The sequence below is a fragment of the Nicotiana sylvestris genome, chromosome 6 (assembly GCF_000393655.2).
Source record: "Nicotiana sylvestris chromosome 6, ASM39365v2, whole genome shotgun sequence".
Lineage (NCBI taxonomy): Eukaryota > Viridiplantae > Streptophyta > Magnoliopsida > Solanales > Solanaceae > Nicotiana > Nicotiana sylvestris.
Genome location: NC_091062.1, coordinates 139,540,552 through 139,560,018, shown reverse-complemented (window position 1 = coordinate 139,560,018; position 19,467 = coordinate 139,540,552). Strand labels below are relative to the sequence as shown.

Here is a 19,467-nt window from a genome sequence, read left to right as displayed (position 1 = left end):
ATGGGATTTTGATACAGAAATCGTGGGTGTGGGAGGGAAACGTGGGTGAAGGTATGAGAATTAGAGAGAGAAATGTGGGGGGAGTGGTATTAGAAGGAATATACGGTACCATTAAATTAGGAGTGTAATTAATATCCTTAAAAATCACTAATGATATATAATTGATAATTAGGTATACTAAATGTAACTATCTCAAATCTTAAATATCGAGGGTAATATAGTTTCCCATATGACATAGATGTAAAAATTCCTAATAAATATGGCCCAAAATATTTGTGGCCACTAATATTAACGGCAATCCAATAGCCACACATATAGTGTCATTGGGAGAGGGGAAAAGGGTCCCACAAATGCTGTGTTGTCACAATAGTAGTCTAGTATTTTATACGCAAATCCAATTCCCTTATCTTCACTCTCTTTAATTAAAATCTTCTTGAAATCTCCTCCAGTCATTTCATTGTCTAAAAGTTGCATTCTTCTTTTTTTAATAGACTCTCTGCTTCTTTCTTATTCTTTCTCCCATTTTCCCTTCTCTTTCTTTGATTGGACTCATCACCTGCTTTAGATTTTCTGTTCATCTGCAGACACAAAGTTACCAGAATTTGGGTAGTCTTTAATTCTTGAAAATACATCTTAAAAGCTTCCAAACACTATTTTTCCTCTTTTTCTTGTGCTAAATTCAAAAGGGTATGTCCTGAAAATTCGCTGTAAGAGCAAATAGTTGAGATATATTAGTAATAAAGATGAAGATCCAGTGTGATGTATGTGAGAAAGCTCAAGCTACTGTAATTTGCTGTGCTGATGAGGCAGCTTTGTGTGCTAAATGTGATATTGAAGTTCATGCTGCAAATAAACTGGCAAGTAAGCATCAGAGGCTTCATCTTCAGTGCCTCTCCAACAAGCTTCCTCCTTGTGATATTTGCCAAGTAAGGAAACTTTTTTTTTTACTATTTTATAGCAGCCTGAGTATGGAATACCTTTGTTCTAGTTCTAAATTGTGTTAATATGTCAATCCTATAGCTAATTTGGTCAGGGACTATTGAATTAACTTTATATGTTTCCTGAGCAGAAATCTGCTGAGATTATTAGATGTTAATGAACTGATCTGATTTATTTATGTGGCACTATTTCCTTATTAGTTCGTACTTAAACTTTCAATTATTATTTTATAGCCACACAAAAGTTATGACATGTATAACTATAAGTTTCGAAACACTTATTAAATGACGCATATGTTATGACATATTTAAAATCACACAGTTTCAAATAAATTGAAATAGTACTATTTGGTTTATTGTTTTATCCCTCCCATTTCACATACAGTTTATTCTACATTTCTAGTATTTGTGACAATAATGAAGTTCTTGCTTTTAAGGGGAGCCTTGGCGTAACTAGTTAAGTTGTCTCCATGTGACCAGGAGATCACGGGTTCAAGCTGTTGAAACAGCCTCTTGCAGAAATGCACGGTAAGGCTGCGTACAATAGACCCTTGTGGTCCGGTCCTTCTCCAGACCCCGCGCATAACGGGAGCTTAGTGTACCTGCCTGCCCTTAATGAAGTTCTTGCTTTCGTAACGAAGAAAAATGGGAGAAAGGGAGGGACAGAGGGTTCCAAGACCCCAAATGTCAAACCTCATCCCATAAGTATTCCAAAGGATAAGACAGTTGTACATGTAGATTAAGCATAATGAAATAGTTTGATGGCTAGGGGATAGTTTATGTTTTCATTTGCCTGAGGTCTTTGGTTCAACAGCAAAGGTAGTAAAACAAGGAATGTCTGGCAATCTCACGTCATAAGTTTATACCCTGCAGGGAAACTAAGTTTAGTATTTAAGTGTGGAAGAGTAGAGGAGCGGACTTATTATCCACGAAGTTTGAAATAACAAATTTCTTGGTTATAAGAAAATAGTTTATATTTTCAATTGTTGCATTATCTGAAAGTAAGAGCAGACTGAAAATAAAAATCCGTTGGCAGAGTGACCTATGATTGTGTCGACCCTTATAGGGACCAGAAACCTCAAACGAAATTCCATCTCTATCTTATCGCAGATATCTACTCATACCTTTAGAGGCCCTTGAATAGTCTACAACAAGAACGTGCATATGTGAGTCGAGTGAAAATTCTTATTTGGAAAACCTTGAGAAGCTAGGGAAGATGATCTTTCTGAACATGGTTAATTAACCTCAGAAAATGAATGTAAACAGGCCAGAAAAGAAAAAAAGGGAACTAACGGGCGATAACCTTATTGTCCAAAAAATTGTAACATTCTTTGGGGGACTTCATTATTGCAACTAATATTTACCTGGATCTACAATATATGCAGGATAAAGCAGCATTCATCTTCTGTGTTGAGGATAGAGCTCTCTTTTGCAAGGACTGTGACGAAGCGATTCATTCTGCCAGCAGCCTTGCTGCAAATCACCAGCGCTTCCTGGCCACTGGAATTCGAGTAGCCTTGAGCTCAAGCTGTAATAAGGATGCAGTAAAAACCCAATTGGAGCCACCACAACCACCTCAGCAGAATTCTCAACAAGTTGGCCTGAAAATGCCTCCACATCAATTGTCCGGTATCACATCACCATCTTGGCCTGTTGATGATTTACTAGGATTTCCAGATTATGATTCGACTGATAAGGTAAGACAAACTTATTTCTTCTTCATTTTTCTTCAAGTACCCTATATTTTCCACCTGTTGGGTTCAAAATTTAATATTTGTCGAACTTTAGTGATGTTTTACATATATATCTAAGTTCCATGTCAAAAATGCTGGATTCAGTTAAACCTATGGAACCTGTATTGCATCAGCCTTTGCTCTGACATGTAAGACTTTCTAATATTTCTTCCAAGGAGTACATGTTATAACCATTCCATGTATCTATGAAGTTGGCCTAGCACAAATTTTAGTCTAATCTATGAATTTATGATGACCCTTGATTCAATATTTTCATCGTCTTTTTGTCTAATATTTGACAAATAACGATTTGATTGTTTCAACTTTTATACAGAAGGAGCTACTTGAGCTAGGTGAACTTGAGTGGTTGGGAGACATTGATCTCTTTGGTGAACAAACAGCAGCTGAAGTACCCGAGTTATCAGTATCTCAGTCGAGCAACACACATAATATTTACAAGCCAACCAGATATCAAATGTCATACAAGAAGCCCAGAATTGAAATCCCAGATGACGATGAGTACTTTACAGTTCCAGATCTTGGTTGAGCTCCAATGTCATAAGATTCCTATTTAAACATTTATGTGTGCTTGCATGCAGTTCTTAACCATATTGTCAACAGATATGTTCAGTAAGTAGAAGAAACATTATTCTGCTTAAGATAGCCTTTATCTTTAATTCGCCTCAGGTTGCATCTGTTTCTTTTTCTAAGTCTACAATAAATTCACCTTAAAACAGTGAGGCATTCTTGGACATGTTGTAGATATTGCTAGAGCTTGAACACAGTGCAGTGTGTTTCTTTCTTTCTGGAAACTAATTCTTAGACATTTGAAAATCTGAACTTGCCATCTAGAAACTGTCATACACATAATATTTACAAGCCAACCAGATATCAAATGTCATACAAGAAGCCCAGAATTGAAATCCCAGATGACGATGAGTACTTTACAGTTCCAGATCTTGGTTGAGCTCCAATGTCACAAGATTCCTATTTAAACATTTATGTGTGCTTGCATGCAGTTCTTAACCATATTGTCAACAGATATGTTCAGTAAGTAGAAGAAACATTATTCTGCTTAAGATAGCCTTTATCTTTAATTCGCCTCAGGTTGCATCTGTTTCTTTTTCTAAGTCTACAATAAATTCACCTTAAAACAGTGAGGCATTCTTGGACATGTTGTAGATATTGCTAGAGCTTGAACACAGTGCAGTGTGTTTCTTTCTTTCTGGAAACTAATTCTTAGACATTTGAAAATCTGAACTTGCCATCTAGAAACTGTCATACCCATAATATTTACAAGCCAACCAGATATCAAATGTCATACAAGAAGCCCAGAATTGAAATCCCAGATGACGATGAGTACTTTACAGTTCCAGAGCTTGGTTGAGCTCCAATGTCATAAGATTCCTATTTAAACATTTATGTGTGCTTGCATGCAGTTCTTAACCATATTGTCAACAGATATGTTCAGTAAGTAGAAGAAACATTATTCTGCTTAAGATAGCCTTTATCTTTAATTCGCCTCAGGTTGCATCTGTTTCTTTTTCTAAGTCTACAATAAATTCACCTTAAAACAGTGAGGCATTCTTGGACATGTTGTAGATATTGCTAGAGCTTGAACACAGTGCAGTGTGTTTCTTTCTTTCTGGAAACTAATTCTTAGACATTTGAAAATCTGAACTTGCCATCTAGAAACTGCATGATGGCATACAAACAACAACCACCCAGTATAATCCCACTTAGTGGGGTCTGGGGAGGGTAGTGTGTGCGCAGATCTTACCCCTATCCTGGGGTAGACTTTCCAACATCCTTCCCTCCGAAAACTTCCCACCTTGCTCGTGGGAAGACTTGAACTCACAACCCCTTGGTTGGAAAGTGCTTAGGAAAATGTACATGTCGTTTTGAACTTACATAAACCGTTCAAGTTCCCCTCCCTTATTTTGTTCAAGATTCACAAAAGCTTGTTCTCTTTCTTTGAGCTAGTAAACTTTCTGTTGTTATGAGAACTACCACATTTTAAGTTCCAAACTGCAAATCTGATACTAAAGTTCTACAATTCCATCGATCAAATTTCAATCTCCGTTTCATTACTTAAGAGTTACGATTTCATCTTAGACCCTCAAACAACAGGGACAAATTAATTGATGGTATCGAAGTACTTGGGAAGCTTGAGGCTAATTATCTCTCAAATATAACCTGTTTTCTGTTCAATCACATCGCGAGTTACTGCATTTTGCAGCTTGACTTAGGCTAAGACTATCTAACTATGAACTCTTAAACAAAATTTCCCTAGGTGGGGGCAGGGATTTATGAAAAAAGAAATTGCTGAAAACTATTTTCTCTCCTAAACGAAATTAACTTAAAAGTGAAACAGATATAGGAGATTGTATAGTCCGACGCAACTAGTTAAGAGTTGAAGCAACTAATTGATTGACTCCAACACAACTTAAATGATAACCGATGAAATGGAAAACTAGAAAAGGCTGAAAGCAACGCCAAATGAAAGGTAAAATGAAAAATTCCACCGACAAATCAATAGGAAGAAAGCTTAGTTTATTAAGTGCCTTGATGCATTGTCTTTCATCATTACAAGAAACCATTAAAATCCGAAACCCCGAAAGTGAAAAATGAAAGGCTGAAACTACTTTGACTGATTGAAAGGAAAAACTCGTAAAGGGTTGAAATATATCACGATTAAAAAGAATTAAAAGGGTAACATCATCTTCGTTCTATGCTCCTCCCTTAAGCAAAGTGAGGGCTTCAGATTCAGTAGGAAGAGCTGGGATTGCTCCTTTCTTGGTGGTAGTGATGGCTCCACATGCACATGCAAACCTTAGTACTTCCTTCAGCCTTGCTTCATCCTACATTTTTAGTTTTTTCACAAATTAATTAACTCACATTATTTGTTTAGGGACAAGAATTATAAAGGTATTAATATTAATTATTACCTCAAGAATGGATTGGTCATCAACAATCTTGGTTAGAAGGGCACCAACAAAAGAATCACCAGCTCCGGTGGTGTCAACAGTCTTCACATGGAATGCCTCTACGCCTCCATGGAAATTCTACATCCCAAAAGATAAGTTAGATCAAATTATTAATAACACATTACAAAGTTCTCTCTCCAAATTTATTTTATTTCAGAGAAATTCTTACCAAGCAAAAAATATAGGTATATAGTTGTACTATATGTGAAAGGTACAAATAAATAAGCCTAAGTATGGCCTACTAAAAGTACTTAGGGATAGTTAATAATAATGTAGGCGAATTGTCAGTGTAATGAAATCACAGATTCTAATTAATAAAAGAAAGACTAAAAAGATATGCGTCCTTATTGGCTATGAAGGGACACTCAGCTTAATTATTAGTAGTTAGCAGCTGCGAAAAGTAAAGAATAATTAAATTATGGCATAATCCTTCTGGCCTTTCGGCTAAGATAAGTGGATAAAACAAAATTATGCACACCCAATGTAATTAAATAGTGCCAATTCGTGCCAAGTGCTGTCGGTCCACCTTTAGCCTACTTGGTACGACTTTAATTATTACAATTAAACACTGTGGTTCATTTCTTCAAAGCCCTCACTGACCCCCTCTTTCCACTTTACAGCTATGGTACTAGAGAATTCACTAACAAGCAGCCTAATAAAGTAGGAGTAACAAAGAAAGGTAAAAAGGACATTATTTAACTTATATACATTGAGAGGGCATATCAGTGCACTGAGAGGTAATTTCTTTTTTACCATATTTTAAATTGTCATTAATATATAACTTATCTTTCAAAATTTTATCGAGGATACCTATAGTAATCTTTTAAGTAATTAATAGCGTAAAAAGTCTTTTACATTGTGCCTAAGTATTATAATCTCTTTTTTTTAGTGGTTATAAACTTTACAAAACACGGATGGGGCACGTGAACCCATAGTCTCACCGTCAAATTAGGTAATTTATGTTTGTATTTTTTGGAATTAGGCGAATATTATCTGTTGACACCCATACTCCAAAAGGATTGAATGATGCACTTGGTTGAATATTGGATTATTTTTCCTACGGAACACTTAAGACTTTTTCCTGCATTTTTTTAGTGGTGCACCGATATTCAAGAAATCCTAGATCTGTCACTGCTATAAAATGACGCAGACACAACATGTCGCATGTAGAGAATATTAATGGAATTTGTGCCCGATTTTATCTTCATAGATTTTCAAGAATGTGGACCAATATATAAACAGATAGTAAATAGGTAAAAGAGAGAAGAAACATATACCTTGGTGTAATAATTGCAGCCTTTATCGCCAAGGGTGACCAAGAGGAGCTTCAAATTGGGATGCCATAAGGACATGGCAGATTCGTCATCAATCTTGTCACTTCCAGTTAGGAATTCCAGCTCGACATCACTCACCTTAATAACATCTGCCTTGTCCCAGATGCTCTTGATTTGCTTCCTCGCCTCCTCTGCCGACGGCCACAGCGGCAAACGGAGGTTTGGGTCATAAGAGAGCAATGCCCCTGCCTCCTTCGCCACTTCCATTGCCTTCAAATGTGCTGATCTGCATGGCTCTACTATCAAACTAATCGATCCGTAGTGGAACACCTTAGCCTAATACACAAGTCACAAAAATTTAGTCATCGCAATTAATTAATTACCACAAAAAATAAACACAAGGTGAAGTGGTGAACTTTGATAAATAGTTGCCGGCCAAACGCAATGATGAAGTTAGGTGAATGGTGAAACTCACCGTTTCTATAACTGGGCTAGAAATCAGAGAAATAATAATCTATAATCAAAAATCACAGCGAGATAATTAATGAACAAAACAATATTTTGGGCCGAGAGGGATGATTCCTAGGGGACCATTTCTTCTATCTTCCAGCCATAATCAATAAAATCAAAATATTCCCTGATCTTCTGCCAAACAACATTCAATTCCGACGCTAAAAAATTAACAAATTATCTTCTGAACTGAATAAATGAGAAATTAGATTTCACCATCAAAAATGGGTACCAATGAATGACTGAATCTATGAAAGTGACATCTGAAAGGATTTTTACTAACTGCAAAAATTTACGGAATGTTTATGTTACATTAATTTACTATAGTTAAGCGATTTAACAAGATAAAAATATATATTTATTATTAGTAAAAAATTTATATACAAATACATATCATGCATTTATTTTCTTAATTTTCGGAGGATAAATTTTTACTAGCGACTCTCGGGGTGATACACTCTATAATCCTCGTATATCGTCATTACACACTTTCATGAGTTTTTGACCTGATGTATGTATTCATTATTCTTCTGTCACAGTAACTTCTTTTAGGTGTATTAATAGTATCCTTTAACACGTATGCAGCACAAACAAAACAATTAGGTTTACCAAAACAGTTTTTTCTGGCCATCACTGAGATCTTTTATCGGTTAAGATCAATAATTATATAGTAGTAAGTTGTTTTCTTGCAAATACTTTGTGAACTAAAAATCTAAGAAGATACTTCTAGTATTTTTTTTATTCCTAGAAGAATAGAAACAAATAGGCGCGTGGAAACAAGAGTGTTGGGGATAAGGATAATGATATATGAACGCAAGGAGACAAGAATAGCTCTTTCAGATTTCAACACCCGAAAGGCAGGAAAGTTGCTAGCTGACAAATTACTCCAAGGGTCGTTTGGTAGGGTGTACAAGAATAGTGAGAAATAATATGTATTAATAATGCATGTATTAGTAATGCAAACATTAATTATACAAGCATTAGTTATGCAAATATTATTTCTTATTTATTGTTTGGTGTGGTATATTAAAATTATAATGCATTGCATAATTTTTTTTAAAAATAATTGCTTACAAAAATACCCTCCATATTCTCTAGCTTTAAAGGACTTTAAGGACAATTTTGTCTTTAACCATGATAATGCATGCATTAAAGCCTTGGTATTACTAATGTCATGTTTTCTATGCATTACTTATGCATAGGATAATGCCAAGTATGATGTATAACTAATACTTATATTAGTTATACACAAGTTGAAAAAAGGTACCAAACAAGATATTAGTAATGCATAAAACTATTGCTTGCATTATTTTTTCTAATACCTCCCACCAAACACCCTGAGAAAAATCCGTGTGCCTAACACCCAACTGCATTGCAACATGACATCCACTAGCTTTAAGGTTTTCCTCAATCATCCAAATTCTTCTTTTCCCCAATTTTCGCTCTTAACAGAATTCCAAATTGACAAATCTAGCTTTATGTTAATCCAAACCGTTTAAAGAATAAAATAAAAAATGGAAAAAAATAATAGTAAATACTAGGTTTTTATAATAACATCAAACACTTGAAGATAGAAGGGCAGCCCGGTACACTAAGCTTCCCTTTCTATATGCAGCCAAGTTGTTTTCACGGCTCGATCCTGTGACATTCTGGTCACGTGACAGCAAATTTACCGTTACACTATAAATTTACCGTTACACTATGACTCCCTTCAAACACTTGAAAATATGACGAAGAAGTTTCTTGCCAATAAATATACACGAGACTCTGATCTACTGATTTTTGGGGTATTGCGGGTTGGATCTAATCTAAATTATAAAACTAATATCGCATCAAATTAGTCAAATAGAGGCACATAATAAATGTAGAGGAATAGAGAGGTCAGATAACAACCACCTACAGCGTAAATAATTTAATTGAATAATGATATATTATGTCCTTTTGTTATTATTAATTAACAAAACTGCAGTTAAGTCAAAAAAGACAACAACCAACCCACCCAAAAATAAAAATAAGTTTTACGTCCTTTTCATATTAATTAACAAAACTACAGTTAAGTCGAAAACAGACGACAACAAACTCACCAGCTTCATAGCAGTGTAGACAAATAAGATCACACGAAAGGTCACGTGAGAAACACGCACAATCATAAAATCCAATGCGAGTTGGGAAAATTAAAAATAAAATAAAAAGAGATTTGATGACGATGGCACTTACAGATCTAATAACTTCAAGATTCAACTCGTCGGGAGTGAGCAACATATCGGCACTGGGATTCCTGTAGAACATGAACTCACGCTCTCCGTCGGCGCGTAGGGTCACGAATGCCAACGCCGTTCTCGCACCCTTGTCGAAGTTGATCCCGTCGGCTTGAACGCCGTTCTGTTTGAGTATCCCGGCGAGCATGTGGCCGAACTCATCGTCGCCGAGTTTCCCGACGAACGCCGACTTTCCCCCGAGCCTAGTCACTGCGATGGCGACGTTCGCCGGTGCACCGCCAGGAGCCTTCAAGAAACCCGGAGCCTCGGCAAGGGAAACGCCGGAGACCGTCGGTACAAAATCGATCAACATCTCGCCGAAGCTCACGATTAAACCAGAACTAACGCCGTTAGCTGCCATAGCGACGATGAATAGAGAGAATATATGTATATATGTAAAGTATATATCTATACAATAAAGAAGAAAAGATAAGAGGAGAGGAGAGGATAGAAGAGAAGATCAAAGGAGGTATATATATAGAAGGTGGTGGTTGGAGAGGTTAATTAGGAGAGGAAAACTTGTTGTGGAAAACTAGTTAATAAAGGAAAGGAAATAGAAAATTAAAATAATTAACAATCATCCAAAAATCCTTTTTCTTTTTTGGTTGAAATAGATGTATATTCCGTAATTTTTTTTGGTTATGATTAATCTTGGATGGCACGTCACTTTTATGTGGATGTGGGGTCTTTATTATCCCACACACAACAAAAAAAAACGAAGAGTTTAGAAACGTAGAGAAATAGTGTTTGGTACCAATTGGAAATAAAAGATTTTGGACTTGTAGTTACATGTTCGTTAAAAATTTCGCTTGTATGTCACCCTATCATTATGACTAATTATTGACAGAATAATAAGCGAGAGAGATATAAAAGCTTGAAAATTTTAAATTACTTGTTTTCTGACTTGTCACTTGTTTATACTCCCCGGTTCAATTTAATTAATTTTTAGCTATTTTTACACATATTAAGGAATTTATCTTTACGTAGTAGTCCTCTAATGAAAAATCTGTTAAGATCCGCCCACGATTCATGGAACTAGCATTAATTAACAATAAAAATAACCATATTAAGCTTAATTTATTCATTGAAAATGTAACAAATACTCTTAGTTTTTTTACTCACGGGCAACTTTAGAAAGAAAAAAAGTTAATTACTTTTTTATATTTGAAAAAATAATATTGTGGACTATAAGAAAAATATCAAAAAATCAATTAAAGTGGATCGAAAGATGTAATAAACATCACACCAAATATCACTTATTCTGTTTTATTGAAATCATACAAAATAATCTCCTATTACACAACTAATACTAACTTTCCTAGTGATTTAACTCCTCTCTAAGTTAAATAATTTAAGCTAATCAACTAACTCGATCACTCACAGCTATTTGTAGGAAATATGTATACGAGAATTCATTTATATAAAAGTCTACCTTTATTGAGAGCCAATTGAAAATCTTTTGAACTTTTTTCTTTTTCTTAAATAAAGGCTACTATGTCAACCAGTAAAATGCTACTGTAATTTAATCGTTCTCTTATTTAGAGATATAGCAAAAGATAATAGCACATTTTCTTTCCATTTTCCTAGTTTACTTTTAAATAATTTGTCACAGTTGATTAATTTTATTGAGGAGAAAGAAAACAGGGATGTCATCCAATGATATGTTTATCTTTTACCCGATGGATATGTATTATCTATTTTTTTCATAAATTAAAAAAAAAAAAAAAAAGGCCTATGGATTTTTTGCCCTCGAAAAGAAATTCAGACATGCATTATCCAAATATCCTTTTTTTCACAAGATGTATATATTCCTTAATTTTCGGGTTATGATTATTATTCATGAATGGCACGTCACTTTTATGTGAATGTGGGGCCTGTATTGACTTTATTAAAGACAAAATAAATATCCTCCCAAAGAAATGAAGATTTTTAGAGAAGTAGAGAAATATTTTGTATCATTGGAAAATAAAGATTTGAACTTGTATTTATGTCTTTTGTTAAAATCTATATCTATATCTATCTCTCTTTCTCTCTCTATATATATATAAGCAAGAAAGTTACCATATATAATTGACATTATGGTTAAGCCAAGTGGCAAGCTAATAAATATCAATAGTATATGGTAACTTTATTCTATATTTGACTATTTTAGTTAAATAATTCGAATTTTAAAACTTATCTATAAATTATATATATGAATTAAAAGACAATTTTGAATTTATAGATAAAGTTCTAAAATTCGAATTTAAATTAAAAATAATTTTTTTTTATCATGTTATCATACTTAATTCGGTTAATGATCATATGCAATCATGTGAGGAACTTTTGTTATTTTTTCTAATTATTTAAATACTACTTCGCCTCTAGCAAAAAAAAACTACTTCATATAACTATAAAACTCATTCACATTTAAAATCCTATAAGTATAGTTCTTTGAAACACTGTAGCTAGATTTGAATAAAACAAATTTTTTTAAAATAAATGTAATAGATAGGGTACACGTCTATGTTTATCTAAATAACAAAAAAGAGTTTACAAAATCAAATAAAAGTTTACTTACATATATAATAAAGTAAACATACATGCTGGAGAAAGAAACATCACAAAATCCGTCAATATTAAAAAAAATTGTTTCTTTTTTCTTCTTGAAAAATATTTATTTGAAGAGTCAATTTGCATAAATGGACATCAACAAATAACAAAACTTTGGCTATACAATTGCTATCATTAATTTCAATTTAGCACATTCAAGGAATTGAAGGGTATAAGCTGAAACTCCTTGATTTAGCTGTAGTCAAGCCAATAATGCAAGGGTATAATATTTTTTTCGTTGAAGAATATTAGTTTTGAATCATTAGATTATGTGAAAGTTTTTTTTTCAAACTCAACAAGATATAAATTGGTTTCTAATTGGTAGTTTCTATAGCAGCTTTTAAGTGTAATAAAGAGTATATATAAAAAAAAAATTGGTATGACGTGAAATATTTTTTTTAAAATGTAAACAAATTATTTCGAAAAAACTCTTTACTTTTTTTAATTCAAAGATAATAAAAAGATTAGATATTTTTGAATATTAGTAGAGAATTATCATAATAGAAGTTATATCATGGATAAACTCAAAAAACCGAAATCTTATGAAATATTTACATAATATCCGGCCATAATTATTGTTTTCTTTTTATAGCTAATATAAATAGATGATATACCGACAACACATGATTATACACATATTATATGTGAATTATATATAAATTACACATCATTCATTTTTTTAATTTAAGTGGTTAGGTGAGCACCTATTTAGGCTGATTAGATAAACCCAAAAGAAAAATATGAAATAATTTCAACCAAAGACTAAAAATATAAATAAAGTTCTCATGTAAATAATTTTTATTAAAACTCATCCTTTATAGTGAAATAAATTATTTTTTTGTAACAAAAGAAATAATGACATAAAAATAATATAAAAGAAAATAAATATTGAAAAAATGTTAGAAAGATCTAAAAACGAGAAATAAAAGATGACAATAAATTTCTTCTTATGTTTCATCTTTGTTGAGTATAAAAAATTTGAAAGTTAATCTCATCGATTTCAAACTTTTTTTTTCAACTCAAATACATAGGTTATAAGATAAGAATATCTTAAAATATTTTTTTTTATTCAAATTATGTGTCATTTTTAAAAAATTATTATTACTAACAAACTGATATGATATTATAATTTGAATTGGAATGCAATTTGAGTAGTTTGCATAGAGGTTAAGCCAAGTATGGTGCCGACAAATAAACTACTTGACAATTTTAAGACAATATATGTAATGTTTTATAATAATAATCAACTAATTTAACATTTAAAGATTCAAAGAATAAAATTTTTGTATATATAGGGTATTAAAACTTAAAATTCTGGGGCTAGAGATATCGACAAACTTAAAGTGGAGTCATAGTGAAATAAATCCGGCCAAAGAATCATTTAAATTTTTAGATAGCCGATTAAAGTGAATTTTAAATTAAGGACAATATCTTCACTTGCAACATTATAAAGATAATCATTATTATAATATATATATATATAAAAAAAAAAATTTAGAAATTGAAATTTCAAAATAGAAATATTTTTTGAAAGATAAAATCATACCAAATAAGAGTTCAAGTCGTAGTATAACAGTCACGTCGTAATCAAATAATCGTTTATATCGTGTCAGCCTTTGTGCTTTGCCATAAATATGAGTTATTATTTCACTATGTGGCTATTTTTAGGTTCCAATGACATCTACGAGAATAGTGCCAAAATAAAACTATCACTACGATAATTGAGAAAATGTTAGTATTTTTTCATGTAGTGTTTCTTAATTAATATCTGACGATTATCTATAATTATTTAAAAGGTTTAAATATTAAGGTTATTTACATATAATTCAAATAACTCAGATATTTAACATGGTTAATGTCAAATATCAAAATGGAGCAAAAAAAATTCACTAGCTAAAGAATTTTTTATATTTTTAGATAGCCAACTAAAATGAGTTTTGAATTAAGAATAATATTTTCAATTACATTATTATAAAAATAATTATTATTGAAAAATAATATTTTAGAAACTGAAATTTTAATAAAGAAATATTTTTTTAAGACATATCAACACACCAAATAAGAATTCAAGTAGTAGTAAAAGAGTTAAGTCTTATCCAAATAGTAATTCATTGTCTCAGCACTTGATTGTTTTGTCATAAATATGAGTTATTATTTTGCTTCCTGATTATTTTTAGGATCCAATGACACCGGCAAGCAGGGGCGGACCTACATTGTGGGTTAAGGGGTCACGTGACCCCGTTAGCCTTGGCAAAAATCCTGCATATATATATATATATATATATATATATATATATATATATATATGGGACCCCTTAAATATTTTAAGTGTGTCCCCTAAACACAAAGAGATTGACTGGACAAGTGGCTGCATTAGCCATTTAACTTCCGATTTTGGAAGTGATGCAAGTTCGAATCCCACCTTCAGCCTTTTCTATTCCTTTTCAACTTTTTCCCTTCCTTTCTATGTTTGTTCTGCCTTTTCTACTCCTTTTCAGCTTTTCCCTCCTTTTTATTTAGAATACAATGTAATTTATATTTAATAGCAAATTGCTTTATTTTTTACTTTTGTCCTTTTTTTTTGAATCAATTATAATTTAGTACTAATATATAATAGTCAACTTAATTAATATTTTAGTTATTTGTATACAATGTAATTTATATTTAATAGCAAATTGCTTTGTTTTTTACTTTTATCTTCTTCTTTTTTTGAATTCAATTATAGTTTAGTACTAGTACATAATAGTCAACCTAATTAATTTTATTCTTTTTCAAATTCATCCCTTAAAATTGAAATCATCTAATTGCAACTTATCGGTCCATAAATGAAAAAATACACATCATTTTGTGATAACCTTTTTCAATAATCCGACTCGGCAATGACAACTAATAGTTTGAGACTCCTTTTCAGTTATTTTAGTATTAGCATACTCTTTATCTTGAATTCTTTAATATGTCTTTGATAAATTTACGATTAAACGCACTTTTGATCACTGACCCTTTTTATTTATTTATTAAAAATTAGAATTTTAAAGTATGAAACATGCTTAATCAAACACCTTCCCTTCCCATAGCATCCATTTTGCGAAGAAATCTCTATCTCTCTCCCTCCCTCTCTCTCTCTCTCTCTCTGTATATATATATATATATATATATATATTTATTTATTCGGTGCTTTCTTTTTCTTTAGAACTTTTTTTGTTAATACTTAAATGATAAGTCATCATAATCATTAAGTTTTCAATGAGTTGCACGTCGAATTTTATCGCTAATGACCAGCATACAGTGGTGCCCCCGTCGTGTTCAAATCCTGGGTCCGCCTCTGCCGGCAAGAATGGTATCAAAAAAGAAAAATAGATAATATCCAATGATTATTTATATTTACTGAGAAAGTATAAATTTTAATATTATTTACATACAATTCAAATAACTTAAATATTTGACAAGATTAGTATCCGCACATCCGCGCGGGTACTAATACTAGTATCTATATTAAAGCAAGAAAGTTTGCATTGTGGTTAAGCCAAGTGACAAGCTACTATAAAGCCACTTGGCAATCTTAAAGAGTTTGTGGGAAATTGTCAAATAAGGAAATATCACTTAAGAACTATATATGGAATTTTATTTATTGAAATTAAATTGAAATAAGAATTTTTTTAAAAAAAATAAAGTTCAATCACTGTACTAATATTTTTTAACTGAAATTTTATATTTGGAAAGTAAAGAATTTTGATATCAATAGTATTTGGATTCCTTTTCAAATATCCAGTGAGAAGAATATATCCTACCGTAATCTAATGTGCAATTTTAATTTATTTTTAAAATTCAATAATTTTTAATAAGTTGAAGAATATATTTTAAGGTTTTAATCTAAAGTTTAGAATGTAGATATATTTAATAATTTATTTATTTCATAATGGATAATCCAAAGTATCTGTTTTAGACTAAGTTTTCTGAATTTTAAACAAGTATACAATAAAAATAATTATTTTAAAGGCTAAAATCTTCAACAAAAATAATAATTACTAGAAGTTTAATAATAAAAATACCGTAATATTTTGGTGAAGTACTATATAGTTTGATCATATGCACTTTTATTTTTGTCTATTATTGAATAAAACACTAAATGAAAAAATTAAATAAAATATCATACTTACTAGGAAAAATAATTTAGAAAGAGAAGGATAAAGATAGTGTGAGAGAATTTCATACTTTGAATTAATTTAAATGATAAAATAAAGCAAATAAATAATTAATACTCAAAATATTATTGATAAATTCAAATATTATATAGTGAAAGATTAAAAATAAATAAAAAGATTATTTTAAGAGAAAGAAAAACCATATTCATTATAGTATATTATAATAGAAGTAGCAGATAGGGATATAAAGTAGGTGCCAAGCTAATAAAAAGTTAAGTAATAATGTAACCATATTAAGTAACGGGTAACACAGTAACAATCTCTCTCTCTCTCTCTCTCTCTCTCTATATATATATATATATATATATATTAAAGCAAGAAAGTTTGCATTGTGGTTAAGCCAAGTGGCAAGCTACTATAAAGCGACTTGGCAATCTTAAAGAGTTTGTGGGAAATTGTCAAATAAGGAAATATCACTTAAGAACTATATATGGAATTTCATTTATTGAAATTAAATTGAAATAAGAATTATTTAAAAAAAAAGTAAAGTTCAATCATTGTACTAATATTTTCTAACTAAAATTTTATATTTGAAAAGTAAAGAATTTTTGTAACGACCCGGGCCCACACTATGCATATATTGTCCGCTTTGGGTCCTACCTGCACGGTTTTGTTCTCCCCCAGTTCCACTGGGGAAAAGGCCTATGCACATGTAAGTCCAAGTCTTACTAATATAGCCCAGGACTCCCTCTCTCTTTTCCGATGTGGGATTCCTGCGAGCTACCGTCCCACTGCACTCACTCCACCAAGAGGAAACAACGTCCTCATTGTGGGTATCCACCCATCATACTAGGTGAGAGTCGGCTCTGATACCAACTGTAACGACTCGGGCCCACATTGTGCATATATTGTCCGCTTTGGGTCCCACCCGCACGGTTTTGTTCTCCCCCAGTCCCACTGGGGAAAAGGCCTATGCACATGTAAGTCCAAGTCTTACTAATATAGCCCAAGACTCCCTTTCTCTTTTCCGATGTGGGATTCCTGCGAGCTACAGTCCCACTGCACTTGTTGTCACTACCCAAAATCCATTAAGGGTCGTGATGGCGCCGGACACCGCTATCAGGCAAACCAACCAAAATACTTAATTAAATTCTCGTTTTAATAATTTTGAAAACTATGATTTTCCTTAAATTTTACCAATAAAAGATAATCATTTCAAATCGAATATGAATGTTAAGCAGTTAATACAAGATAACCCATAATTATCCCAGAACCCGGTGTTACAAGTGCATGAGCATTTACTAGGGAATGACGTAAAATACAGTAACTGTCCGGAATACAAGTGGACAGAAATGAAAATACAGTACAATACGCTGAAGGAGACTCTGCTGGCTGCGGGTCGTCTCGATAATTGCAGCTCACCTAAGTCTCCATATCAACCATGCCGCTATGCCACTAAGTCACTAGCCACATATGAATTTGTGCAACAAAAATGCACATCAAGTGTAGTATGAGTACGAAAATAACGTGTACTCAATGAGTATCCCGTCTAATCTCGAAGAAGTAGAGACGAGAGGTCGACTTCGACACTTGCGAGTAGTCCAATAGTAATATTATTAATGTGATGAATCACAGATTTATTAAGAACAATAGTAAATTCAAAGAAGTCACGAAATAGGTAAGAGTTCCTTTTTATTAAAAGTCTATTCATAATCAATTAATTAACAATTATCTCAAGTCGGGGAGAGCAAATATCAATAACTCTCAAGGCAAGCAATACAAGCATGCGCAAATCATGCCGAGGTCGTACGATCCGATCCAACATAAATGTAAAATGTACACTACCGAGGGTCGAACGGCGCGAATCATAGATGCATCTATTACCCCGCTCGCGAATCATACATGCGACGCGGTCAAATTTAAATAAACAATCACCCTGCTCGCGAATCATACATGCGATATAGGTATACATAGAAATACATGCTCAAACAATCAATTAAGAGTTTATCGGGGAACATTTATCCAAATAAAACCCAATTCTTTTTTAACGATTTAAGAAAATGAAATTTAATCCTTTTAGAAATTCATTTACCAATTCGATAGGATTTAAGCAATTCAACTGCCAACAAGATTTCAGATATTCCAAGTGTAGCATGCTTTTGGGTCCTAGACTACCCAAACTTATACATATTAGTAGCTACGCACGGACTCTCGTCACCTCGTGCGTACATAGCCTCCACAAATAGGAGCACATAACCAATTATTTCACCTATGGGGATAATTCCCTCTTACAAGGTTAGAAAGGAGACTCACCTCGCTCCGAAATTTCCATAACCGGCTTCCAAGCCCTTCCAACGACTTCAATTAATGCACAACGCCCCAAAACTATTCAAACAACGGGCAAACCAATAAAAAATCAGTCTAATACTTGTAACAATTAAAATTATATAAGTTCCCAACTTCGCTCGAAAAGTTGACCAAAATGCCTCGGGCCCACGTGCCCGGATTCCGAAATTTCTCGAAGATAAATTCTACCCATAGCTTTACTAACTCAAATATACAACTTGCTCAAATTTTCATGCTTAAATTCAAGGTAAAAGTCCAAAATTCCAAATTCTAGGTCTTCCCCAAAAATTCCAAATTTATACTAATTTTTCATGTCTAAATCCATGTAAGATCACATATTTAACTCAAAAATATGATAAATCACTTACCTAGTGTTTTTTGGTGGAAATCCCTCCTTGAAATCTCCAAAATTGTCCAAGCCAAATGAAAGAAATGGGCCAAAACTCGTGTTTAAAACAATCTATCCAGGCTTCATCGAGTTGTACCTTGCGTTGTGCAGGTTGTACATCCTATTACAATTTTCCCCTGTTGTACATCTTCTTTTGAAACGCCCATAACTCTTTGTGAAAATATCCAAATGACAAACGGTTTAAATATTTATAAACTAGACTCGAAGATCTTTCATTTGATAGGTTGTACACCATATAAATTTTTATATATTCCGAGATATGATATTCGGCTCCATGC

General features: G+C 32.5%; 2 protein-coding genes across 2 annotated transcripts; one reads left to right on the top strand and one right to left on the bottom strand.

Moving 5' to 3' along the window:
- Positions 1 to 319: 319 nt before the first annotated feature.
- Positions 320 to 3,407, top strand: LOC104235422 (B-box zinc finger protein 24). The gene is made up of 3 exons (XM_009789180.2): positions 320 to 926; positions 2,324 to 2,635; positions 3,006 to 3,407. The coding sequence occupies exons 1-3, from the start codon at positions 744 to 746 to the stop codon at positions 3,216 to 3,218; spliced, it is 708 nt and encodes a 235-aa protein (XP_009787482.2). The 5' UTR covers positions 320 to 743; the 3' UTR covers positions 3,219 to 3,407.
- A 1,802-nt stretch (positions 3,408 to 5,209) lies between these two features.
- Positions 5,210 to 10,242, bottom strand: LOC104235420 (fructokinase-2). Its single transcript, XM_009789179.2, has 4 exons — positions 9,660 to 10,242; positions 6,936 to 7,268; positions 5,620 to 5,736; positions 5,210 to 5,532 (listed from the first exon to the last, which is right to left on the bottom strand). The coding sequence occupies exons 1-4, from the start codon at positions 10,059 to 10,061 to the stop codon at positions 5,401 to 5,403; spliced, it is 984 nt and encodes a 327-aa protein (XP_009787481.2). The 5' UTR covers positions 10,062 to 10,242; the 3' UTR covers positions 5,210 to 5,400.
- Positions 10,243 to 19,467: the final 9,225 nt, after the last annotated feature.

Coding starts and splice junctions, on each gene's coding strand:
- LOC104235422 (XM_009789180.2), top strand. CDS start 744: ATGAAGATCCAGTGTGATGTATGTGAGAAAGCTCAAGCTACTGTAATT. Junction 927..2,323: donor CTCCTTGTGATATTTGCCAA/GTAAGGAAACTT, acceptor CAATATATGCAG/GATAAAGCAGCATTCATCTT. Junction 2,636..3,005: donor ATTATGATTCGACTGATAAG/GTAAGACAAACT, acceptor ACTTTTATACAG/AAGGAGCTACTTGAGCTAGG.
- LOC104235420 (XM_009789179.2), bottom strand. CDS start 10,061: ATGGCAGCTAACGGCGTTAGTTCTGGTTTAATCGTGAGCTTCGGCGAG. Junction 7,269..9,659: donor ATCTTGAAGTTATTAGATCT/GTAAGTGCCATC, acceptor CTTGTGTATTAG/GCTAAGGTGTTCCACTACGG. Junction 5,737..6,935: donor GCTGCAATTATTACACCAAG/GTATATGTTTCT, acceptor TTTGGGATGTAG/AATTTCCATGGAGGCGTAGA.